The 19,935-nt window shown below is 36.9% G+C and overlaps 1 protein-coding gene across 2 annotated transcripts in view; it reads left to right on the top strand.

Moving 5' to 3' along the window:
• Nucleotides 1–19,935, top strand: part of DERA (deoxyribose-phosphate aldolase) — a 153,648-nt gene that overhangs the window by 67,933 nt on the left and 65,780 nt on the right. For both annotated transcript variants that reach the window (XR_005218428.1, XM_037846716.1), the window contains exons 2-5: nucleotides 7,481–7,578; nucleotides 8,705–8,852; nucleotides 10,342–10,437; nucleotides 12,123–12,257. Coding sequence is in view for 1 of the 2 variants with exons in the window: in XM_037846716.1 (XP_037702644.1) it covers nucleotides 7,481–7,578; nucleotides 8,705–8,852; nucleotides 10,342–10,437; nucleotides 12,123–12,257 (477 nt within the window). In the remaining variant the exon portion in view is untranslated. The remainder of the gene's footprint in view (nucleotides 1–7,480; nucleotides 7,579–8,704; nucleotides 8,853–10,341; nucleotides 10,438–12,122; nucleotides 12,258–19,935) is intronic.

Raw genomic sequence — 19,935 nt, 5'->3', positions numbered from 1 at the left:
CAGAAATGATAGACAATTAGTTGAATATAATAGGAAGAGGAATGTGATGGTTACGTTCTTGTGTTACCTTGGTTGGATTATAGTGCCCAGTTGTTTAGCCAAGCAAGCATTGGCCTGATTGTTACTGTGAGAGTATTTCGTGGATTTAAATCATCAATCAGTGGATTGTATCTGTGGATGATTACATTTACAATCACCTAAGGAGATTGCCTTCAACAATGAGAGAAGTCTCATCCAATCATTTGAAGGCCTTAAAGGGAGAACTGATGATTTCAGCAGTCAGAAAGAAGAATTTCTGTCTCTACTTCAGCCAGCCAACTTCCCTTGGAGAATTCATCAAAACCTTAATCGGAGTTCCTAGCTTATTGCCTGCCCTATGAAATTTGGACTTGTCAGTCTCCACAGTCATGTGAGCTAATTCCTATTGTAATTCTCATAATATTTTACCCATATATGTATGTTTTGTTGGTTTCGTTTCCCTGGAGAATCCTGACAAATACAGGGTACTTAGTAATATACTTTGTGATTAAAAATGTACTATGCAAGTACTTAAAAGGAAATGACTATTTAGAGACAATATTAGGAAACAAATTTGAGTGGTACAGTTAGATGTAAACCCCCAGAGGGAATGAAAAAAAAGAAAACATAGGAAGTTTAATCTTTCTGATTATCCCCAATTTTTTGGAAAAAGAAACCCACCTCCATTCATGATTTATTTTTCTCCCTTAGAAACCAAGGTAAAGTCAAAATGCAAAATAGATCCTCTTTCATAGGGTTTGAATTTAGTGCTACATGTTTCAGGAATATTGTGGATAAGGGTAAGAGCATCCGTAAAAACACAAATGAAAGTGACGGAAAGGCAGAAAGTAGAGTTGCAGGGAAAATAATCTCTGTCTCCACTGAGACTTGAATAGGAAAAATAATAAGAAATTAAAAACTGTGAGATGAGTATTTGAGTACAAATTTATAAGTGATAGAAGGACCCAAAAGTCACCAAAATGACTTACTAAGGGAAACAGTGGATATTCTTCACTGGAGAGTTTAGAAAAGGAGTATTAACACCTTCCAGTTAGGGTTTTGTGTCTATTCTCCCCAAAGACATGTGTATTGAAACTCCCCTTGGTCCCATAAGAAGAACATTCTATAGTCCTGATGAGATTGTGTGCATTAGAATCACTTCTCCTGAAAACGAGAAATGAAAGGGTACTTGAATAAAATATTAAAAATTATGGAGGTCATAACAAAGGCCAGTCAGTCCTTTCTTTTCCCCAGACCCCATAATAGGAGAACTAGGTTATTTGATGAAATTAAAGTGTAGCAAATTAAGTGCTAATAAAAGGAGATTGTCACTTATATAATTTATTGTCATGGGAGGGCACAGGGGGAAATTCTGTGGCTGGATTAAATATGGGGCTGGGTAATTTTATGACCACTAATGACATTTTTAAAGTCAAGGGTGGTATTTGATATTATATTTAACAATAGTTTGCAAGGACTTCTGGCAAGTGGTGCCTGAGAAGTGTGAGAGCAGGCCTCACGGGTTCTAACCTTTGGGAGAATTGTGCTAAAAATTGGTTTTTAAGATGAATGCCCCCAGGCATGCCATTCATGCTTCATTCCACCTTCTCTTGTGGAAATCCAAAAGTTCTTTCTAATCACAAGCGATGGGGAGAGCCATTTTCGAGAATTAGATTATTTCTGGTCTTTGGGAGCCATTCAATTTATTTATTGAATGTCACCCATGGCACTTTGCTTGGAATTTTTAAAATCTGTTGAGGATACACACATGTAGACAAATCAGTGCCATTCAGTGTGAAGGAGCCTGATGCGGTACTAAAGGTAGACTGCAAAGTAGCATGGAGGCACAAAGAAGCAAGGGAATGGCTCAACCTGTGCAGTTCAGGGAAGGTTCACTGAGGAAGTGATATTTGAACTGGGTGTTAAAATATGAGTCAGGAGCTCACTCTATGGGCAACGTAAGGAAGAACATTCCTGGCAGAGGGAACAAACAGCATGCACAGGTCTAAAGACAGACCATGCTATGATGGGTCAGGGAACTCCTAGCAGTTTAGAAAGACTCTACCACAGGGTTGGAGGAAGAGAGAGGAGATGGACAATGAGGAGAAGAGAGCCAGATGTGAAGAGGCTTAGGATTGCCTGAGAGCTCACTCCAGCAGCTGTGGTGGTGGGTGGGGAATAGAGAAGCAGGGAAGAGCTTCCCAGAAGTGTCCATAAAGGACAGCCTCCCAAAGCCCTGCCCCACCTAGTCATAGGCTCCCCTGTTTTGACCACTGTCAACAGTTACTTGGTGGTGAGTCTTGTATTTCATACAGCTGTGCTTCACTCACTTCTGTTTGCTTGAAACAGTCTTTCCCATGGCTTTAAAGAGAGAGAGAGACACCCTCTTTCCCCCATCTTGGATAAATTGGGATCCGTCCAGCTTGTTTGTTTGGCCTTACTCCCTTGGGTTCTATGTAGAACCATATCAGTCTTTGAGTGGTGAAGAAGAGGCAGATTTCATTTGCCTGACCTCAGGGTCTTATTTCTCTGTGATGTTAGCTCAGGAAACAAGCAGGGAAACATATGTCTCTGAGAAGCAGATGGTTTGAAATGTGAAAAATCTGTTTTGGAAAATGATTTGAGCTAACAAAATAATTTAATTTGAAAAAACCCCTCCAAACTTGACCCCCTTCCCACACTGCTTTGGTATGAAGGAAGAAGTAAAACAGACAGGTAAAGAAGTAATTACACAACCCCAAGCCCATATCTTCAATTTCAAAATCCCAAAAGCTTTAAAACCCAGATTTCTTTATGGAACTCATTTGGATCTGACCTGACCTGATCTGAGGCTATTTTTGGCTTTTAAAAAAAAATCATGTATTCTGACTATTCATGCATTTAGCTGCAAAAATTTATAGATGTTGCCCCAGCCCCTTCTAGGGGATATAGCAAGATATAGGTACTTGTTACTTTTCTAGAATCTGAAAAATTCTGAATTCTGCATCACAGCTGACTCAATGGGTTCCTTTTTTTTGTTTCCCCATAGATCTGGGGGTTATCAGAAGTCTTTATTTCCTAAACAAGACTTATTATTTCCTTATTATTAGAATAATAATAGCTTTATCTTTCAGCTGCTGCTTAGCTCTCAAAAAAGCTCTCTTGTCTATTTCCAACAGCAGTTTTCACATCTGTTTCCTAATAAATATTTACAAGTTTTGTTATTAATAGAAAATTTTTAATTCCCCTTACCCCTCCTTTCATCCCCTGGGAACCTCTAATCTACTTTCTGTCTCCGAATTTGCTATTTATAGACATCTCTTGTAAGTGACATCATACAGTATTGTCCTTATGTACCTTGCTTATTTCACGGAGCATAATGTTTCCAAGGTTCTTCCACGCTGCAGCATGTCTCAGAAATTCATTCCTTCTATGGCCAAATAACTGTGTGTATGTATCACATTTTGTTTATCCACTTATTTGTTGATGGATACTCGGGTTGTTTCTACCTTGTGGCTATTGTGAATAATGCTGCTACAGGCATTGGTGTACAAGATCTGAGACCCTGTTTTCACTTTCTTTTGATATATACCTAGAAGTGGAATTGCTGGGTCATATGGTAATTCTATATTTAACTTTTTGAGGAACCACCATGTTGCTTTCTGTGGTGGCTGCACCATTTTACATTCCCACCAACAATGTACTAGAGTTCCAATTTCTCTGCAGCCTCTCCAACACTTGTTTTCTGTTTGTTTTTAAATATTAGCCATCCTATTGAGTATAAAATCATATCTCATTATGGTTTTGATTAGCATTTCTCTAATGGCTAATGATGTAGAGCATCTTTTCATATGCTTATTGGCTGTTTGTATATCTTCTTTGGAGAAATGTCTATTCAATCCTTCATCCATTTATTAATTGGGTTGTTTGTCTTTGGTTGTTGTGTTGTAAAAGTTCTTTATGTATTCTGAGTACTAAAGCCCCTATCTGATACATGGTTTGAAACTATTTTCTCCCATTCTGTGGGTTTTCTTTTCCACTTTCTTGATATGTCCTTTGATGCACAAAAATTTGTAATTTTGATGAAGTCAAATTTACCTATTGCTTCATTTATTTCTCACACTTTTGGTGTCATATCTAAGATTCCATTATCAAATCTCAGGTCATGAAGATTTGTCCTTATGCTATCTTTAAAGAGCATTATAGTTTTGGCTCTTATATTTGGGTTCTTGGTCCATTTTGAATTAATTTTTTCTATATGGTATGAGGTAGGGGCCTAACTTCTTTCTTTTGTATGTGGATATCCAGTTTTTTCAGTACTATTTGTTGAAGAGACTATTCTTTCTCTATTGTATGTACTTCACACTCTTTTCAAAAATCAGTTGATCATAGATGTGTGAGTCTGTATCTAGAATTTCAGTACTATTCCTTGGTCTACATGTCTGTCTTTATGCTAGTACTACACTGTTTTGGTTATAGTTTTGTAGTATAATTTAAAATCAGGAAGTGTGAGTCCTCTAACTTTGCTCTTCTTTTTCAAAATCGTGTTGGCTATTTGGGACCCCTTGCAGTTCTGTATGAATTTAAAGATTGGCTTTTCCATTTCTGCAGAAAAGGCTGCTGGTCTTTTGATGGGGATTGCACTGACTCTTTAGATCCAATCCATGAATGTGGAATGTGTTGCCATTTATTTAGGCCTTTTTAAATTTCTTTAAGTAGTGTTTTGTAGTTTTCATGTACCAGTATTTTATATTCATGATTAAGTTTATTCCTAGATATTTTATTCTTTTATCCTATTGTAAATGGAATTGTTTTCTTTATTTCCTCTTTGTATTGGTTCATTGATAGAAACAGTTGATATTTGTGTTATCTTGTATCCTGCCACTTTGCTGAAATTGTTTATTAGCTCTTTTGTAGATTGGATTTTTTGTATGTAAGATCATGTCATCTGCAAATAGAGAAAAGTTACTTCTTCCTTTCCAATTTAGATACCTTTTATTTCTGTTTCTTGCCTAATTGCTCTGGCTAGAACTTCTACTGCAGTATTGAATAGCAGTGGTGAAAGTAGGCATTCTTTTCTTGTTCCTGATATTCAGGGTAAGAATCTAAGCCTTTCACCATTTTGTTGATTTTTGTAAATCTTATACCTCTTTTGCCCCTCCGTTCCTCCCTTTCTGCCTTCCTTTTTGTTTACATGATCTTTCATATTGAGTCATTTTGAATCACTACTCATTTCCTTTTGAGTAAAATTTTTAGATATTTTCTTTATAGTTACCATGGAGATCTTATTTAACATCCTAAATCTGTTACAATTTAGTTTATACTGATAGCAACTTAACTGCAGTAGCATACATATACTTTGTTTCTGTGTCCCTGTGTCCCTCCCTTTTTGTTGTTCTTGTCACAAATTACATCTTCATACATTGTGAGCCTACTAACAAGCATTTGTCCTTGTTTTTTATGCATTTGAATTTTAAGCTACATGAGAAGTAAGAGGTGGCATAACAAATGAAAAATGCAGTGATACTAGCAAACACCCACCCACAAAAGAAAGAGAACCATTTTTGAAATGTTCATTGTCTTTTTATGTCTCGGTGGATACTGGTGGGAGGCTAGAAACCACTAAGGCTGAGAGAGGGCTGGAACTGAGGCCAGCTGTGGGGGCCCTGGGGGAGCTGCCAGGCCAAGAAATACCCAAACACAGAAGGAAAAACCAGCCAAAGAAAGTGCATTGGCTCTCCACATCTCACTGGATGCCAGTGGGAGGCTGGAAGCAGCTGATGTCCAGAGCTGAAACAGTCTAGCATCTGTTCTGGGCCCTCAGAGATCCCCCAGACGGACCTTGACCATCAAGCCCAACTTTTGGAGGACAAGGTTTCCTCTGCCCACCCTGGCCCTGTGCTGCTTCTGGAATCTGGGCCTCACTTCTGCAGCTGCTGCTGTTTCCACAGCCACCGCAGGCTGAGGCATTGGGGCCAGCCACGCTTTTCACGTACCAAAACTGAACTCTTGGCACCTGTCCCTTCTTCCAGCACTCCTCTGTTTATTCTAAATGTCCGAATGGGTTCCAGGGTTACGTCCTAGTCAGTTCCACTCCCTTTTTCCAGCTCATTCATTTTTTACGGTGGAGGGAGTGATCTGTAAAACTTCCCATTTCGCCATTTTGCTTTTGCACTCTCGCCGTGGGTTCTGTTTTAAGGGAAACTCTTCAGTGATACCTAAATAAGAGTACCATTATTAATCACGCTGAGTCTTAACTTGAGATTTCTATACCATTAATACTGAGATTTTTAGAAGAATCAATTGGAGATGGGGGAGAAAATCATCTCTAAAAATTCATTTTCTTTGTATTCTTATCTTTGTGGTAGTTGCAAAAACTTTATTATTAGTAGTATTGTTACATGATACAGTATGCAGCTAGCAGTTTTTTTCCTTCACATTAGAAAGAGTTGTGTAATTGTGACATATTCTCTAATGAATAACCTTTTCACAGTAGTCATTTAAGGTTCTTTTAAGATGGTTCCTCAGGTGCACAGGGTTGCTAGTGAGGTGCAGAAGTGAGGTTAATTAAAGAATAAAAAAGGTAAAGGGAACATGGCCAATTTACCTTGATGTCACCTCTGTTATAGAGTGCTCATGAATAACATTGAAATACATGCGTGTCAGACATTGTTTGGTGTTAGGAATTCAAAGATGATTAATATAATGACTCACAACATAGCAAGTACCAAAGACCATGTTACCACAACTCCTTGCTGAATTAAGTACAGCATGATAATTTCTATTATAGAGATTTATCTAAATATTTGCCCTACCTGGGGAGCTGGCGCTGTTTTCCCAAAAGCTAAGATTTAGGCTAGGTTTTAAAATAGACATTATAGTCAATTGGAAGAGAATGGAAGGTGGGACTGAGGTAGAAGAGGGCATTTCAGAACCAAAGCAGCAGAGGCATGTCCCAGAATTTGAATGGCTTGTTTTTTCCTACCTTTTTTTAACTTCTGTTCTTTCAGTGTCATTGTTTCTAATACATTTTGAAAATTTTTTCTTTGAGCAAAGAATGGGCTGTATCATGTCCGCATCTAATAGATATTAATCTTGTCAGTAAGGCGGTAGTGATAAAGAATTCCTTTAAATGCCAACATTAATTCACTTCAGTATTTATTAATCATTTGCTCTCCTGGACTGGGCACTAACAAATAAGGCTTTGCTGTCAGAGTGAGGCATGTGTCATGGATAGCACATTTCTCCCCATTGTTAGACATATTGGTGTGATGAATCAATATAGGCTTTTCTAGTTCCACATGTACTGAGTTTCTTTCCACAAGGTTATTTATTTGTAGTATGAAAGAGAAACATAAGCTTTTTTAAAAGAGCTTTGATGTAAAATGATAAATGTATCCTTTCAAGGGTCATGTAGAAATAGGTGAATATATTTAATAAAACTTTTAATGTTCAAAAAGCACTGTTTTCTTTCCGCCTTTAGACCTTAGCTGGATCTCCAAAATACAAGTGAATCAACCAGCAGTTCTGAGGCGTGCAGAACAAATCCAGGCTCGCAGAACTGTGAAAAAGGAGTGGCAAGTAAGGTTCTTCTTGAGTATCTTCTTCCTGTATTTTATAATGCATGGTCTCTTCCTTCAAGGCCATGATATTGAATTTCGCTCAAGATGCTTCTAAACTTAAAAGATTGCAACTGTCTAAGACTTATTTTAATAATTCATATATGATGATGATGGGTTGGAGAAAGATAACACATTTATCCAAACAAGTTAAAAATCTTATCACTCTTGAGTGGCAAAACTGCAAATGAATTTGAGTCATCTTTATTCATGAGTGAATTAAATGGCATATTTTCTCAACACATTTATTCAGTTTCTTAGATATGCCGTCTTCGGTTGTCTTCTATTTTAATTTTAAAACCGTAACATCTAAACCTGGTGTGTCCACTGTGGAGGCCCTTAGTTATAAGAGTTGACCTTTTCTGACCATCGTGTTTTCCTTACTATTAAATTTCATAAATCATTTTTCAAATTTCAAAAAATGATGTTTGGTAGAGTACTTGTGGTCAGCACGTTCTTCAGTGTATACCAACCAAAGTCGTGCTATGCATCACAGGACTAAAAGGAATTGAGCATTCATTTCACAAGTGTGGCAGAATATTTTAAGGTAACTGTTCACATTTTGCTTATCCTTGCAAATATTCTGATTGAAAAGATAAAGGAAATTCATCAGAATGTATTGTGAAATATGTATATTGTTTTAAAAATGGAATTGGATTAAACTGGAAAAAATAAACAACGAAGTTGGAGTCTCTTGAGTTTCATAGTATCTCTTCCCAGTTTCCAGGACTAGAGATAAAATGTAGGAGAGAAGCCCCTTTCTCCTAATTCTCCCACCTCAGGGATAGTCATAGTGGACTCCTTGTGGATGGGATGGAGAACTCAGAAGTGGGGAGAGTTGATCATTTCAGGTTTCAATTTGGGATAACTGTGGGAGAAAAAGACTTTTTAAGGCTAGGGTTAAATTGCCCCCCCCCAATAATGTTCACCTTGTTCATGTTTTGAGCAATGTTTATATCATTTATCAGAATAATATGCCTTAGAATAATGTAGATATCAGATTTAACATGCATGTTTGTTCTCATGATTCTCTACTAACTGGGTTGGAAATTAATTTTTCACCTTGTTTTTACTTTTCTTCAAACCAGGCTGCTTGGCTGCTGAGAGCTGTTACCTTTATAGATCTTACTACGCTTTCTGGTGATGACACATCTTCCAACATTCAAAGGCTCTGTTATAAAGCCAAATATCCAATCCGGGAGGATCTCTTAAAAGCTTTAAATATGCACGATAAAGGTAATGTTGTTGTGTTTAATCTGTACAGTGCTTGTCTGGCTGTAGTTCTAATTGCTAAATCTAAGAAGACTTAATATGAGATTCAGCTGCTAGAATGATGCAGCAATAAAATCCATGTTAGAAACTTTTGCCATATGTACATAGGCAAATAATTCAGACTCTTCTCTGAAAAACAGTAGGGAGAGAATGATTCTTGCTTTTAGGTCATTTTTTTCCATCATGGATTAAATGTGCTGGTAGAGAGTTTCTCATTATTTCTTTCCAAGTCTTCCAGTTTGGAAATTTTTCTATTTAGTAAATCTGAAATACTGATTCTGATTCCCTAGCCACACGTGAAAAAGCCAGTCTCATTACTTAATAATCACATTTCATGCATAAAGTATTTTCTGTGAATAAATGAAATACTTTTGAGAATAAAGTGCAATTGGGAAATATTGCATGCTTATATATATTAGGTTAAATCTTTTGAAAAAAGTCATATCTACTCCCTTAGAATATGTAAGAGAAAGGGCTTTCTAAAGTTGCCCATAAGTTTAGAACCTTAGCATTTTAGAAATGGAGGAAACCTTTGGGGGTCAGTCCCCTTAATTTCTAAATGAGGAAGCTGAGGCTTGGGAGGGCTAGTTGGTATTTCTGAGATGACAGATCTTGTTACTGGCTGGGCTGGTTTTAGGAACCAGATCTCCTATCCATAGCATGGTGCTTCTTTGTGTATAATGAGTATGACTTGAGCTATTGAATTGGTTCAATGCACATATTTTATCCCAAATAATGTGAAGATAATTTATAGACCTCAACAGTTTGACAGCTTTTGTGAAGTTTGTATCATGTTCCTTTTGAGTTGACAATAATAACACCACCTTATTTATAGCACTTAAAAGTAACAACTTTGTATATGTTGTTATGATATTGCTTTGTGTTGTAGTGGCTATGTGATTTTTATATTTTATTTTTTAAAATTTAAAGGTGATTCCTCAAAATGAGGGCTTTAACTTCCAGATTCAAATATATTATTTCTCACAAAAGAGGGAGTGGGATTAGTTAAATGTCATTTTTCTGTACCACCCTATATGGTCTTTCTTTTTCAAAATGGTACAGTTCACTTACATTTTTCTTCTTCCACTGTCCTGTGTGAATATTGTATAACCAGGATTTTAATTATCCACATGAAATAAAATATTTTCATTGAGTTGTGACCAAGTTTATTATTTAGGACTTTTAAAAATGGTATTATATTAATCTAAAAGAACAATCTATCAATATTCTTTTATTCTATGGCTGTAATGATGAGAAAATGATCCATGTTATCAAGAACTGGAAGGGAAAGTGGAGAGTAAAAACCTTTTCATTAGTTGCAGCATTGTGGCAGAATTATTTTTTCTCTCCTTTTGATTTCTGCCAATGTTGTACTATAAATAATAATTAAAAGCATATTGTGCCAGTTAAACTTCCTATAAAGTAGGCTATTATGATTTTTTTTTCTTCATAGGCATTACTACAGCTGCCGTTTGTGTTTATCCTGCCCGTGTGTGTGATGCTGTGAAAGCACTGAAGGCTGCAGGATGTGATATCCCAGTAGCATCAGGTAAAATTGGTTGTGGTTTTTGTTGTTGTGCAGCATGTTACCAGTAGTTCAACTCAGACACTTTGGGGTATTATATATAGTTTTATACCATGATTTTAATTAATTTTATATATTTAGTTAGTTGGATGGATTCATTCTTTTAGTATTTATTAATTGCCTAGTAAGTATCAGACATTCTGTGAGGTCCCAAGAATACAGAACTGAATTCCTGTCTTTAAGGAAACTCAGTTGCTTAGGAAGAATAATCAAATTTAAAAAAATCACAATGCAGGGTGATACATATAATAATAAAGAGATATACAAAAGATACAGTTGTAACTCTGAGCAGGAGATGTTGTATACTGCAGAGGTTGGTGACAGAGGTTCCGGGAGTACTTCATAGAGGATGTAATACCAGTGTTGGGTCTTAATAGATGAGGAAAAGTTTATAGTGTTGATCAGGTTGAGAATGGGATTTCAGACAGAGGAAATAGCATGTGTGAAGGCACAGAAGTGTGTTCAGGGAACTTAAAGCAGTTTTCAGTGGTTGGATCATAACGGAGAATGGAGGGAAAGCTATGGGAGTTGAAGTTGGAGAAGCAGATCGAGGTCAGGTCACATAGGGCATGGCATGCCATGCTGTGGCATTTCTTCTCTTTCTTGGGGATTGGAAAACCACTGAAAGGTTTTGAACAGGGGGTGGCGTGATCAGCTCATGGCTTAGTAAGTTAACTGACAGTAGGGGATGGATTGGAAAGGTGCGGAAATGGAGTTACTCAGAACAGTTCATGTGGGAAATGATGACAGCCACACCAAGGCCTAGAAAATAAAGGAAGAGGGTACATTCAAGGGTTATTGACCTAAGTTAGACTCAGTAGGACTTCGCAGTTTAGTAAATGTGTGGATTGATGGATGGATGGATGGATAGATACATACATACATGCATACATACATACATATAAAATTAGATTCTACTTCAATAAGATGTTAGAGGAGGATAATCTTGATGCTTTAAAATAGGAATCTATAAAGATCATTAATTCATTTTGTTGGTTATACATCAGAAGAAACATAGTGCACTCATTTATTTCCAGTCTATTTGTGAGGATTCCCAGAGTACCCGGCAGCTATACCTTTGTAGTCCTCAATTTCTCATCAGCCTCAGTCAACTAACTCAACTTTCCCTTAGGCAACAACGAAACGTGCTTTCCTCTAAGGTAGCAGAACTAAGGAATTTAATAACATCAAGGAAACACAAAAAGTTATCTTTAGGTGTAGGAAAGAATTAAAGATGTGCATATAAAAAATTTTATATAACTTTTGCACAAGGGTAGTTGTATTTTAATTTTATACCTATATATACCTGGCCCTGCTCTCTACAACTCTGCCAACATTTAGTCCCCAATATTGTGGACTAAATAGATGCTTTTCCCTTCTGCATTCTTTTCCCTTCATTCCCATCTGGTTGGCAGGTTATTTTAAGATAGCCAGTTGGAGGTGCCTGTATTACAGTTTGGTTACAATAGCAGATGAGGTTCACAAGTGAGTAAATCAAGAAACACAGTGATGATCAACTTGGTCAAGGGTAAGATCCAGAATTAACCAGTGTTAATCAAGACACTGACTTTTTTGTGGTCTGAGATTCTTGTTGAGATGCTGACCAACTGAAATTTGTTTTTCTTCTTTTTTCTTTTTATCTCTACTAGTGGCCACTGGCTTTCCAGCTGGACAGACTGATTTAAGAACACGATTAGAAGAGATCAGATTGGCTATTGAAGATGGAGCTACAGAGATCGATGTGGTAATTAACAGGACATTGGTGCTGACAGGCCAGTGGGCAGGTAGGTAGATGTCCTTAACCTAAGAGGGGGTCACCGTTCTTTCCTGGTGATTCAGATGGTGGGAATCTGGTAAGAGGGAACATGTTTTGGAGGTCGCAATTCTAGATTACAAGTCACTAGATCAAAGGGTGAATCTATGAGAAAATATGATGAGGGTTCTCATCTTTGTCGTTATATGCGTGAACATTTTAGATCCACGTGAGTACTTAGATGAATAGTTATTTCCATGAGGTAGCTTCATAAAAATTTTTTTATTTTTCTTTTAGATTTTTAGATTTTCCTTTTAGAAAGGACAAACTACTCATATTCTGTACACTGCATTGGTCCGCAGTACATAAATCACTCCAGGCAAATCTCTCTTGCAATGTTTGTTTAAATATAATGGAGCAAAGTTCCTTTTTTTTGTGTTAATCCTTGTGGATTTTGAGGATGGTTGATTATTAAGTAGGCTGCTTAGATTTTGCAGTCTATTTTATTCCTAGTATTCTTGAACATCGTTCCTATGAATATTATTGCATATTCACCTTTGAGCTTCATGATTTATGTCACACCAAATTACAATAAGGCATTGCCCATTCCAGTAACAAGCTATTGTTTTTATGATTAGATGTTAAAGAATTAAATAGATTTTTACCTCTGTCTTAAATATATCATGCATACTAAAAATGAGATTGTTGATAGCTAGAATAAGTACAATTCTCTAATAGTTATTTACCTTGAAAAAAGTCATTATGACAAATAGTTTAATCAAAATCTTTTAATGAAATCATAAGATAAAGCTAGAATAATATATTGTCTCTTTAGATCTGTGTATTCCAAATAAAAGGCATATTTTATTCTGATTATGGAAGTTATACCTGCTCATTGTTTAAAAAAGAAATCCACCTAGTAATAAAGGAAATCCATGTTCCAACTAATCTCACCCCTTAGAAATAACCTCTGATAACACTGTAATGCATTTCCATACTTTTTTCTGTGCATACGTATACACATGCAATTTCCCCCTTTTTACAATTTTAAGTAAAAAATATGATTATATTTAATGTTTTTTTCCTAAACCTGTTTATTGCCAGTGTCTCATGCTTAGCTTTATGTAACCAGCTACCCATCTAGCCATCTATCTTATCTTCTGTGATGAATAATCCCATTGTTTATAGATTATGAATTGCTTTTGGTTATAGAGTAGTAAAAATTCAATCAGTGGTATAAATACTGAAGGATTTATTCTCTTATATAAACAAAGTCCAGAGGTAGGCATTTCATGGGTTCCCACAAAGTTCTTAGAGACCCAGGCTTTTTTATCTTCTAATTCCAAAGCATATAGCTTCTACTCTCGTACTCAAGGGCACTCCATCGTCTAAGATGGGTTCTGGAGCCTCAGCCTTTACTCTCATCTCCTGGACAACAGGAAGGAAGGGCTTGTCCCTTCTGAAAATCTCACATAACACTTCTGCTTACACCTCGTTGGCTGGAACTGAGTTACTTGGCCGCACTTGTTCACAAGCGAATAGTTCTTTAGTTTGGAATATTTGCTTTCCAGAAAGGTTGTAGCAGCCTGCATTCCCACACCTTCCGTTCTCATTGCCCTATCCCTACATCAGCATTCATCAACATTTTTAATCCTTCCCAGGATTTAAATCCTTGCCAGGTCACAAATATCTTTTTGTGATTTTAGTTTGTGGTCCTTTTATTATCAGCACCATTCATGTGTGTTTTAGCCAATTGCAATCATTCTTACAAGGCTTGTTTTAAATACATATCCTTGTCCCTATATGTTAAATCTGCTTGTCTGCTTTTAGTCACAAATTTAGTTAAGATTTAAAGCTAGAGTAAGAAGGAAAAATAAGCATAATACTGAAAACAAATCTGGAAATAAAGTGTATGTGATTTAGTTGGATAAAAACCTCTGTGCTCCTCATGTCTTTTACTGAGCAGTTGTAGATATGAAAGTATAGTTTATATCCTAACATTTGCTTTCCTTCTAGAATAATACTAATTGGAAAATAAAATACAATAGGAGAGAGATTTTGATGTAATTGGCTGTCCTTTATTGAACTAGGAATGGTTGTTTTTAAGAACTGATAATTTCCCAATAAGAGAATATAACACATCTTTGTCCCAGAACATACTTTTCTATTAACTTTTTTTATGGTGTTAATAACCTCTTGAACCTAAACAAATTGAAAAGGAACATTTAATACTAGAATTCAATTCTAAATAGAAACCTGCAGTGGGTTAGGGCTTTTCTCACTACAGCATTTTGTCTCAATTTTGATTCTCAACATTTGCTATTTACTAAAATATGTGCCTACAGTATGTTTCTTGGAACTTGCTGATGGACGTTTCTTTTACATTTGAAATCCAGGTGCCACTCCATTGTGTACTGAGGTATGCAAGTATGCTTGTATGCACAGTAGAAAGAATCCTGTTTTTTCAATCTGGCCACTCAGTGCATTTAAACCATGTCTGGTAACCACCAGAGGCCCACAGTTCAGAATATGGACTCAAAGAGGAGACTGGACGGGGCTTGTATTTCTCTCCTCTGGTTCTCCTTTATGATGATTTAAAATCTGTACTCTCCCCAAACTTCTAACTCTTCACCCACCTTGAGGCTCCCTTACTCTTAACCAGGGACCTCCTCCTAATTCTTAGAGAAGGTAGAAGCATCCTCCCTAGTTCCTTGTATCAGAGCATCTTTCCTTTGCTTCCTCCTTCCTCCTAAATCCAATCCCTCTACCTGTGCCCTTGCTCCCGTAGTTTCAGAGACCTTACTCCATTCATTAGCCTTTTTTTCCTTCCTGTATCTTCAGCCTCTTTACTAGTTCATTTGCATGAACATTTAAACATACCTAAGCTTTTCTTATCCATTAAAAAGAAATCCACATGCCAGCATTTTCGCTCACCCCCAGCTAAGTCACCCTTTCTTTTCTCTACTTCATAACTAAAATTCTTGATATAGTGTAATTACTTAATTGTCTCACCTTTCATTCATTTCTTAACCTGTTTCAGTATGTTTTCTATCGTAATCCTTGTCTTGGATCTATTCTAACTGTGGTACTTTAGTGGCCTCTCATTTCAGTGGACCCAGGGGATATACCCCAGTTGTTTTTCTTGCTCTCTCACCAGCATTTGACAGTGGACCTTTCCCTCCTTCTGGAAGCACTCTTCTTATGCTTTTGTTGACCCTACATTCTGTAGGTTTTCCTCCAGTTTTCTAATTACTCCTGTGTCTGATCACTCCTGGGCATGTTTAGCATTAGAATTGAGGGTTGGAGGTGAGGGAGGAATGGTCTCCTGTACTGGGAAAGGCTTTCCAGGTCTTTGCCAGTCTTTGCAGACCCCTTCCACACTGGAGCACCAGCAGAAATGGTCTTGAAGGTGGCTAGGGACCTTCTATGATGGTTTTCCAGCCTTGTATGTTCATTGTAGTAGCTGAAAGTGCTGTTTGTCTCCTGTCTCCAGAGCTTCACATATCTTTCATCTCCTTCACTTCTTTAGCCCTGACTTGTGTCCACCTGAATTTGATTTGTGGAGTGGGTACTGATGGCTGTCAGGAGTTTTAGGGTGAGAGAATGAAATGCTAGGGCTGAAACCGCAGAGTCATGCTTCTCATGTAGCTGGGTCAGTATGCAAGTGAATCCTGAAACTCCTGAATCTGGGCAACAGTTTTATTTTTCTTATTTGCTTATTTTCACACAAGAAGTACATCTCTGAAAAGAAATAGGTATTTTTCTTTCTTTTTATAGCTATTAATCAGAATTTCTTATTAGAAAAGCTGTCTTCTAAATCTATAGACACTTTTGGGGGAGGTATCACATAATCCATGGTCTGTGGTTTCTCTGTTTTGAGAATTGTTTATAGCCAGAGAAATTCTAGAGATGCTTATGGCAGCTGTATGCTTTTATGGTTTTTATTTTTATGCTCTGATTCTTCAAAACTTCAAATATTATTGACAAAAAAATATGTTTTATCTCTTGTAGGTTATTTTACTACCTGGTGTTTTAGCTCATCTCTATTTTAGTCTTACAAGATTAATTAGTTGCCTTGGTGGGTGAAAACCATGTTCTTTGAACATTTTGCAGCTTCTTTAGATTGAAAGGTTGCTTTACAATTTGGTAGTAGGTGTTTCACTGTACATATAATTAAGAGTTATTTTTGGGCCATTCTTGTGCAGTGTTGAACATCTTTCTGGTACTCAAAAAATATGTTTGTTAATTATTTTTTAGGTGCCTTTGAATAGCATGAAATATAAAAGGAAGTCTACTTTATGACTTTTAGATAGGAAACATCATCTTTGAACAATTGGATTCTTACTTATGTCATAATTCTGTATATGAAAGCTTTGCTCACAGTTTTCTATGACTATGACAATGCTTTTCCAGAAACCTTAATGCACTGCCAGATGATTCAAGATTAAGAATATACTTGCCTTTTAGGTGGAAGCTGGAAGGAAGCTAGATAAATTTAGAGAAAGTAAAATGCGATAGATGCAAGTTCCTGCAGTCAGAAGGGGGCAGTGTTGCAGAAGGTAGAGCCACTTGTCAACATTTTTTGGATTTTTGGATGATGTTGAGCAGATGCAGTGTGACCCCCACCCCAACCCAGCCCCCATCTTGGATGTACACTCTCAGGCACAGGCTTTTCCCAGTGTAGCTAAATCCTCTGATTCCTATCACCGTACAAATCCACCGACATGGCTTCACTTGCTTTTCAGCTGGGAATGATGGGGAGAAGGTCAGGTGAAGTCCTCCCCTCCTCTCATCAGTGGAGCAGCCGGAGGAGGGGTGAGAGGAGACAGGCAGGAGACAAGTTCTCTGCTGGTTGAGCTGCTCTATTGATTAAGCATCTACAATGTAATATATCCTGGGTTTCTAGTACACCCACTTTCACTGCTCCTGAAAACCTCATTATAAGCCAAAACATTTATTATCAGGTTTTTAATGTGACATGACCATACCAGCCATTTCTCTGGCATATGTGTTTTCTCTGGCATATGTGTTTTGTTAAATTTTGTATTACTCTGACTAATTTGCAGTTGTGGTGTTTGAATTCCATTTGCATTTGTCAGTCATCTTTAACAATAGCCTGACAAATTATTATTTTTCTGGTACTTGACAAGAATTGTTCCTCTTTTCTTTCTTTCTTTTTTTTTTAAATGGGGAATTTTCAGTTTCTGTAATGTTTGGATTTTTCACAGTGAACACATATTTCATATGAGTATGTGAACGGAAAAAATAATAAAAGTTCTAGGGAATAAAATCATGATGTATGCAAAGATTTAACTATAAAAACATTTACTGAAGTATTGCTTAGAAAAGCAAAAAATCTGGAACCTTAAATATCCAATAATAGGAAAATGGTTAAATAAATTATTTATGTCCATGCAATGAGTTTGCCACCATTAGAAATCGTGCTAGAGGCCTATATTTAATATGGAAAATGCCTATGATATATTTGGGGGCGGGGAGCAAGCTGCAAAAATAATACACGCCTCATAGAAACCTTTTTTCTTGTTTTTAAAACCATAGAGTGCTAGACTTGATATTTTCCAAAGCCCTCCCATAGCAAAAATGTGTAGATGCTAAATAAATAACAACAAACATATCTTTTTAACTTTTATTTTTGAAACAATTTTAAACTTACAGAAAATTTCAAAAATAGTATAGGCATACCTCAGAGAGATATTGCAGGTTGGGTTCCAGACCACTGCAATAAAGCAAATATTGCAATAAAGCAAGTCACACAAATTTTTGGCTTCCCTAGTGCATATAAAAGTTATATTTACATTATAGTCTATTCTGTTAAGTGTGCAGTAGCGTAATATCTATAAAAACAATGTACGTACCTATCTCCAGAGCCTCACAAATCTTTCATCCCCTTCACTTCTTCAGCCCTGACTTGTATCCACCTAAACTTGATTTGTAGAGACACAAAGTGAGCATGTGCAAAATGGCACTGATAGACTTGCTTGATGCAGAGTTGCCACAACCTTCAATTTGTAGAAAGAGCTACACTGCATACAAAACTCCTGCTTACTCTTTTCTCAGATTCCCCAATTATAAAATGTACCACATTTTTTCTTTTTTGCCTTATTCTCATTCTCTCTCTCTCTCCCCTCTCCCTCTTTCCATATAATATATAGTTCTTTTTCTGAACTATTTGAGATTAAGTTGCAGGTTTGACCCATTATCCTTAAATTCTTCAGTGTGAATTTCCAGAAGAACAAAGACACTACTACAATACACCATCCAAATCAGGAAATTAACATTGATATCCTACTACCATGAAATCGATGAACTTTGTTCAGATTTTGTGGATGCCCCAATAATGTTCTTTATTAGGTCCAGGGTCATCTGTTACATGTCTCTTTAGTCTTCAATCTGAAACAGTCCTCAGTTTTTCCTTGTTTTTGGAAAATACAGGTCTTTTATTTTGTAAAATGTACCTCCATTTGGGTTTGTCTGATGTTTTCTCTTGATTAGACTCAGGTTATACATTTTGGACAGGAATTCCACAGAAGTGTTGCTCTGTTCTTCTCAGTGCATCATTCAGAAATCACACTATGTTGAATTGTCCCATTATTGATGATGTTATTTTTGTTACTTGGCTAGGAAGTTTCTGCCACATTTCTCCATTTAAAAATTAGTATTTTATATTTTAATAAGTAATTCATACTTATTAATTGTGGGTGGAAGTATCTGAAATGGTGTTATTATCCTGTTCCTTTAACAGGATAATAACTTTAACTCACTGTTTTTTGTGTCCATTGATGATTCTCTGATAGTTAGGTATTATTCTGATAGTTGTCAAGGGATTTTCTAATTCTGCCAATTCTTCTATACTTGTTGGCATTACCTCTGCTTCCTCCTTCCCAGCCTCCCTCTCTGCTTTTCTCCCTCTCTTCCTACTTATCTGTAAGAACTCACACATTCCTATTTTACTCAATGAATTATAATCCATTGCTTTCATTATATAATTTGATATTCAAACTGTCTCAGATTTGGCCAGTGGGAAACCTTCAAACTAGTTCTTGTATACTTTTGACTTGTTCCCACCATTGTTGAGAGCTCCTGTCATTCTTATAAAAGATGTTCCAGGCTTCTCTTGCACTTTCTCTGTCCAGCCTTGGAATCAGCTGTTTCCCCAAGGAGCTCCGTTCCTTTTATTGAAGATTGGTATTTAGGAACAAAGATCTGTGCACTGGGTGTGCTCATTGATACTGAGGTGTTATTGCTTCTTGACCTGCTCAGTGGACATTTCTAGGAAATACATGCCTGAACACATTACACAACACACACATATAAACACATGTGCATCTCTGTTTCCATCTCTCTCTCTCTCATCTATTTATTAGGACCCATGCATTCACAGCGATAGCTTCCATTACAATCCAGCATCACACGGTCTGTTCTCATCTTTCCTTTCCAAATTTATGCTCCTCTTTCTTGCTCCCGTTATCTTCAGTATATTTACCTGTTTGCCCAATTCTCTTGTATATAACGATATCTTGACGATGCAGGATGTCTCCTTGGTTCAGCACTGCATATTCAGGCTGGCTGCACTTGCCCCAACCTCCAGAATTCCCAGCCTTCACTGGAAAGGGTGTCACTGGGACACCCAGACTGAGTGACCATCAGCCCTTCTCCACTCTACTCCCACCCCCTGATTTGGTAGCATG

Source organism: Choloepus didactylus, chromosome 8 (assembly GCF_015220235.1).
Source record: "Choloepus didactylus isolate mChoDid1 chromosome 8, mChoDid1.pri, whole genome shotgun sequence".
In the NCBI taxonomy this organism is placed as follows: domain Eukaryota; kingdom Metazoa; phylum Chordata; class Mammalia; order Pilosa; family Megalonychidae; genus Choloepus; species Choloepus didactylus.
This window is presented reverse-complemented; position numbering and strand designations above follow the sequence as displayed.